The 6,293-nt window shown below is 52.4% G+C and overlaps 1 protein-coding gene across 1 annotated transcript; it reads right to left on the reverse strand.

The window, feature by feature from the left end:
* Window positions 1-86: 86 nt before the first annotated feature.
* Window positions 87-6,292, reverse strand: Tapbp (TAP binding protein). The gene is made up of 6 exons (XM_010605278.1): window positions 6,196-6,292; window positions 1,712-2,110; window positions 1,161-1,502; window positions 997-1,086; window positions 867-904; window positions 87-228 (listed from the first exon to the last, which is right to left on the reverse strand). Exons 1-6 carry the CDS (start codon window positions 6,290-6,292, stop codon window positions 217-219), a joined length of 978 nt encoding a protein of 325 aa, XP_010603580.1. The 3' UTR covers window positions 87-216.
* Window position 6,293: the final 1 nt, after the last annotated feature.

Below are 6,293 nucleotides of genomic sequence, written 5' to 3' on the forward strand. Positions count from 1 at the left end.
TTTTTTTTTTTTTTTGAGACAGGGTGTCTGTACATAGTTCAGCTGCTGGGATTAGAGGCATGCACCACCATGCTCAGCACAAGATCTGTGTCTTAAAAATTTTTTTTTTCTGATTCCTTGGAGGGAGTAGGAGCAGGTAACAGTACTGTTTTGGGGAAATGCTACAGTTGTTTGGGCCAGAGATGGTGGCTTCCACAGGATGGTGGTGGAGCACCTTCACTGTGTTTTCTGGAAAAGAATTAAGAGGGAAGTGAGGAATTGAGGGTTTTAGGCGATGGAATGAGGTACACATGGTTAAGGATGCGGCTAATATTTTCTGCCCTCCAGTGCCGAGTGCTTTATCCCTGCATCTTCTAAAAGAGGCACACGACATCGTTTAACCCTGCTCAGAGTCATCTGAGGCACCATCTTGCAACATGGCAGCCATCATACTGGTAGTCAGTGACTCCACCATTGTGGCAGCCACTGGGGATTAACCCAGGCCTCAAGCATGCTCGGCAAAGGCTCTACAATGAACTATGTCCCAGCCCTTTTTAGGGCTTTTGAGACAGGGCCTGGCCTTAAATTTGTGATCCTCCTGTTTCTGCCTCTGGGATAACAGGCAGGTACCACTGCTGGTGGACACTTGCTCTGTATTTCTATGGGACAGCACTGCCTACATCATTTTTTTAAAATCCCCACACCCAGAGGAACAGATGTGCAGTAAGTAGTAGCATGTTTGGGGGACCCTGCAGCTAGGGTACAGGGGAAGGCTTGTCCCAGGTCTGTGTGAATTCCAGGTCTGGGTGCTCTCTCCTCCCTCATGAGGGATGAGTTGGGGACAGGGAGTGGAAGAAGGGACTCTGAGGGGAAGGGAAGGCTGTTACCTTCTCCTTTGGATCCCTGCTCGTGCTCAGGTAGGCAGCTGTGAAGAAGACAGAGGCAGAGGGAGGGGTCTGTGGCTGTCTGAGGTGGTGGGGAAGTGGCCTCCCACACCGCCAAGGGGACTCGACTCACCAGTCCAGCCCAGCGCCTTGATGAGTCCGAGGAGCAGAAAGGCAGACAGGAAGAGGCCTACGCCGTCGTCCAGCAAGGGCCCAGAAAGGCCTGGCAGGCGAAGGAAAGAGTGAGCTTCCTGTCTGGCAGGCGCTGCCAGCCTCCACGGCCCTCGCAGCTCTCACCTGCCACTTCCACCCTGATGACGGCGCTGTGCCCCACGGCGGGCAGGCTGGGGTGGTGGACACGACAGGCATAGTGCACGCCATGGTGCTCGGCGGTGAGCGGGGGCGGCTGGAAGTGCCCGGAGAGGCTGACGGAGCCATCGGCGTGGTGGTGCAGGGCCGAGAGCCACCTCTCCCCCTCGGCCTTCTGCCAGCGGCCACCTGGGCCCCCTTGGAGCTCCCACTCCACCTCCAGGTCCTCGGGAGGGTAGAAGCGGGACACGAAGCAGAGCAGCTCTGGGGGGGCCTCCCCCGGGGCAGCCCAAACGAGGGCAGCCGGCCTCAGCGACACTTTGGGGGGCTCTGGGGAAAGAGCAAGACACAAGTGTGAGGGGCTCAATCCACACTGTCCTCAGTGTGTCCTCAGGTGTGTGGAACACTGGGTTGCGATTTCTAGGGACAGGGAATCCACTATCTTCCCCATGGGTGCTTCATGGGAATCCCCAAGACAAAGTCACTTTGATTCTCAGCCTCCCCGCACACACACATAGGAGACCCCAGGTGCCACTCACGGTTCACGGCGAGCTGCAGGGCAACCTGTCCTTGCAGGTATGGCAGGTGCACCGTGGCCAGGTAGGTGCCCTCCTGAAATGGTCGCACTGCTGGCAGCCAGAAGGTGCCGTTCCCGGTCCATGGGCCCCAAGGCCCATCTTCGTCCCAAGCAGCGAACGCCACTGCCCCCTCTCGGGCTGACGGCACCTGCCCTTCCAGCCCGGGAGTCGCGGCCAGGAGCAGGTGCCCCTTACCCAGGTGCTGGCGTCGCCACTCCAGCCCAAAGGGAGGGGGCCCTGTGGCCAGGGCAGTGACGGGCTCGGGGACAGGTGGTGTATAGGCAAAGCTCAGGTCCAGCACGGTGTCCTGTCCCAGCCGGACTCGGGAGGCAGGGGTGTGGGTAAGGACAGTAAGCACCACTGGAAAGGAAGAGGGGCAGGAGGGGAGAGTCCACTGGGCCACCCTCACAGTCCTCCCTGCAAGTCCCTTTGCCCCAGGACAGGTGGGGGCCTGAGTGGCTGGGAGGGCGCCACCCTTCAAGCCTGCTCTGAACATGGCTCACTCAAGCTGCAGGTTTGGCTTTTATTTTTCAAACAGGTCTCCCTGGTATTTCAGGCTGGCCTCAACCTCACATCAATCCTCGGCCCCAGCCTCCTAAATGCTGAGATTACAGGCCTGCGCCCCCACACCTGGCAGGTTTAATACCTCTTGGATAACATGACACCTGTATGAAAGGTACTTAGAATGGTGCGCAGAGCACAGGAAGTTAACAATAGTGTTGGCTAAGTGTGTGCCTGTCTGCCAGGCAGACTTACTCGGGCAGATTAACCCCACTCGGCATTGTCTGCCAGCGTCCCTCCGTGTGCTCCACGGCCACAGTCCCTGCCTCTCATGAGCAGCCCATCAGCCCCCCAGACACCAGTGGAAGACACCTAGAGTCTCTCAAAAGTCCTTCCTCTCACTTGTTCAACAGATACGTCCTGAGCACATAGGCTGCTCAAGGTACAGTGGTACAGGACAGAATAACGTACCGATAGGCAGTCCCACACTGGGCGAGGTGGCACATGTGTGTAATCGCAGCACTTAGAGGCTGAGGCAGAAGGATCCCTGTGAATCCAAGGCCAATTTGAGCTACGTAGAGACCCTGCCTCAAGAAAAATGTAGTCCCTGTCCTTAAATTGCATACCATCTAGCCAAAGATAATATTCCCTGATACATCTGACATCTGTTTCAATGCTGGTCCTCCGCACTGTACATTTGAACAATTATAGGAGCCTCTTCTCTGGTCTCCCTAATATAAGTCTCCTCTGGTTCATACTCAAGCCAAGTAGTGAGGCTATTAGTCTGATCAGGTCACTTGTCCAACCAAAAAGTCCACTGCTGGGCTGGGGATTTATCCAGTGGCACTGCACCTGCCTTGCAAAAGCAAGGTCCTGAGTTTGAGCCTCAGTACTAAAAAAACAAAAATCCTACTGGGGGATGACAGTGCTCTAGTACCAGCTACTTGGGAGGCTGAGCCAGGAAGACTACTTATGCCCTGAAACTTGGGAGTATCCCAGGCAACACAGTGAGAACCCAACTCAAAAGAAAGAAAAAATACTGCTAACCAAGGTCAATTGCTAAAGATACAGCCCAGAGCTTGAAGCCTGGGTTCAATTTCAAGCTCTACTTTTTACAAGCTGCTTGTCCTTGGATAAGTTACCTAACGGCTCCGTATCTCATATTTCTTCATCTGCAGTATTGCAATAACAATACCTGGTCATGGTGGCCCACACCTGTTATCCAGCACTGAAGAGGCTGAGGCAGGAGGATCTCCAAAAGTTTGAGGCCAGCCTGGACTACATAGGGAGACCCTGTCTCAAAAGGAAAACAAAAAACATTCATACCTATGTCCTGTGATTTTGGAGGAATAAATGCCATCATGCATAGAAAGTGTTGAATGGGGCCTGGCATATAGGTGACCATCAATAAATGTCGGTTACTATTTTCATTAACAATTACTGTTGTGGACTTGCTGGGCCCCTTGGGAAAATACAGTATTTCTTCACTAAGTCCCATAATCCAATCCTTGCCTACGTTTTGTGATAATCAAGAAAATAACAGGCTTTTTGAAAAAGTGACTGCCTCTCAAGCAATTTCTGATTTATTATTACCTACAGAATAAAATCCAGCCCTCAAGATACTTGAAAACCCTGCTCCTAAACCATCTTTCCAGACCTCTCTTGTACCCTTAAAACCAGCCCCATGGCCTATTGTCATGGTGCACACCTGTCATCCCAGCATACAGGGAGGCTGAAGCAGGAGGATTGCCATGGATTTGAGGCCAGCCTGGGCTACAGGAGACCCTGTCTCAGAAAAACTTTCTCAAAAAAAAAAAAAAAAAAAAAAAGACCAGCCACATAAAATTCCTGCTTTTGTGCCTAATAACCTTTCTCCTCCTCGGGCCTGTGCTCTGGCCATGCGATTCCTTCAGTTTACAGTGTCTCATTCTCAGATATCCATATGCCTGCTCTGTGTCCTCCAAGGTCAGTTCCACTTCTGCTACTTCCCAGAAGTACCTGGGTCCTCCAAGAGCAAGTGATGTTTTTCTTGTAATTATGTTTGTTTTAGTATATTAGTTTTTATGTTGCAGTTCTGGGGATCAAACCCAAGGCTTCCTCCATCCTAGGCCAGAGCTGTATCACTGGGCTACCGTCCCACCCCTATTTGTGGTTTTTGAGAGCAGGTCTCACTGTATTCTACCAACTGGCCTTGAACTAAAGTGGTCCTCTTGCCTCAGCCTCCTGAGTAGCTGAAAGTACAGGCACGGTGCCTGGCTGGCTATTTCATTTTAATCCTGGCTTCTGAAACCTGTAATGTTAAACTTATCAACCTGAGATTGTTTTAGTCACTTAGTTTATCAAAATCCAGAAACACACTTTTAAATTGTTTTTTAAAAAATCCACCAGATTAATAAACAATGTAAAGGCTTTGTATGTAACATTTAACAGTGATTTTTTTTTAGATGGTCTCACTATGTAGCCAGGCTGGCCTTCAACTCACTATGTAGGCCCAGCTGGCCTTGAACTCACAGTGATCCTCCTGCTTCAGCCTCCCAAGTGCTGGGATTACATGCGTGGGTCCCCAAGTCCAGCCCCACCCCATTTTTATATTTTGAGACCAAATTGTGAAGGCTGGCCTTGAATGCTTTCAGTCCTCCCAGCTCTGTGCAATTACAGGTGTGCACCACCATCCAGGCTTGGGTCACGATTTTGAACCCTACCTGGGGAATTTAGCGAGCCCCTGTCTAAATTTCGTTTTTAAAGGGGTAGGAGGAGCTGTGGATGTAATAGTGCTAGAGTGTCTGCCTCTGGGTTCCATCCCCAGTACTGCAAAAAGGAAAAGACAATAGTAAAGATAAAAGTGGGCTGAGGACATAGCTCAGTGTGAAGGCCCTGTTCAATCCCCAGTACCAAGAAGAAGGGAAAAAAAAAAAAAGACGAGGACGATCATAGGCCAGAGACTGGTGCACTGCGTGTCAGGGTGGAAGCCCTCACCTCCAGTGCGCAACCTGGAGCGTGGCCCTTCAGAGTGAGGACACAGTGAGGCTCTAATGGGACAGGACGTGGTGTTTACCAGAAAAGGTGGAAACCCAAAGCTGTACGCCCTGTGAGGACGCAGCGAGGAGGAGGCCTCACCGCAGCCACCCCATCAGGGACTCCAAGCTCCAGAGAAAACTTTTCCGTTGTATAAGGCCACTCAGCCCGTGGGATTTTGTTGCGGCAGCCTGCACGGACTAAATGTCACAGCAAAATATATCAACATGTTTTGAAATTTGAACAAATCAAAATGATGCCCTTGAGAGAATCATCACGCTTTCACAGGAATTCGTGATCCGTTCGTTTCTTTTGGTTTTTTGAGACAGGGTCTCCAGTTGTTCAGCTCGGCCTGGAACTAACTCCCCCGATCTGGATCTAGCACTGCTTAGATCACAGCAGGAGGGGCGTTTTGTTTGTTTTTAAAATGCTTTGGGGGTTTGAGCCCAAGACCGCACGCCTGACTCCACCACCGAGCTGCAGCCCAGGCTGTGTGAATGAATCGCTTCCCCCTGGACTTTTAACAGTGCGCACCTCCTCCAGGGCGCTTCTGTTCCGGGGCAGGGTTGGCGGAAGCGAGGGCTCGGGAGAGGCGCGAAGGCTGGTTTTTGAAATAGGGTGAACTGCAGCGGCGAGGGTACCAGGCAAGACACGGATTCGGGAGGAACGGAGAGAAAGGTCCCTGCTCCTGAGCCCCTCGGGCCGCGGCGCCTTGCAAGGCTCTCAGCCCGGCCGTGCAAGCTCCGCCTCCGTGCAGCCCCACCCCGGAGCTGCGGGCGGTTTTTATTTTTCTGGTTGAGTGCTCGAAAGACTGGTAGAGGAAGGTTAATCTTAACCGAGCAGTCTCGGTTTGCAAAAAAGGAAACTGACCCTGGACTGGCGGAATGGCTCGTGAAGCCCACCCATCTCCACCTCCCCTTCCCACCTACCTGTTGCCATGGTGATGAGGACAGGCTCTGGCTGAGGACCCGGCTGCGATCGCAGGAGGCTGGAGAGGCCCAGGAACGGACTGGTCACGCTGACCATC

This window comes from Fukomys damarensis, unplaced genomic scaffold (genome assembly GCF_012274545.1).
Source record: "Fukomys damarensis isolate Sample0158 unplaced genomic scaffold, DMR_v1.0_HiC HiC_scaffold_20, whole genome shotgun sequence".
Classification (NCBI taxonomy): Eukaryota; Metazoa; Chordata; class Mammalia; order Rodentia; family Bathyergidae; genus Fukomys; species Fukomys damarensis.

Excerpts from the sequence above, each read along its gene's own strand:
- Tapbp (XM_010605278.1), bottom strand. The coding sequence starts at position 6,292 with ATGGTCAGCGTGACCAGTCCGTTCCTGGGCCTCTCCAGCCTCCTGCGA. Across the intron at positions 2,111-6,195 it reads CCTCATCACCATGGCAACAG|TGGTGCTTACTGTCCTTACC; the intron begins GTAGGTGGGAAG and ends CTTCCTTTCCAG. Across the intron at positions 905-996 it reads CAAGGCGCTGGGCTGGACTG|CTGCCTACCTGAGCACGAGC; the intron begins GTGAGTCGAGTC and ends TCTTCTTCACAG.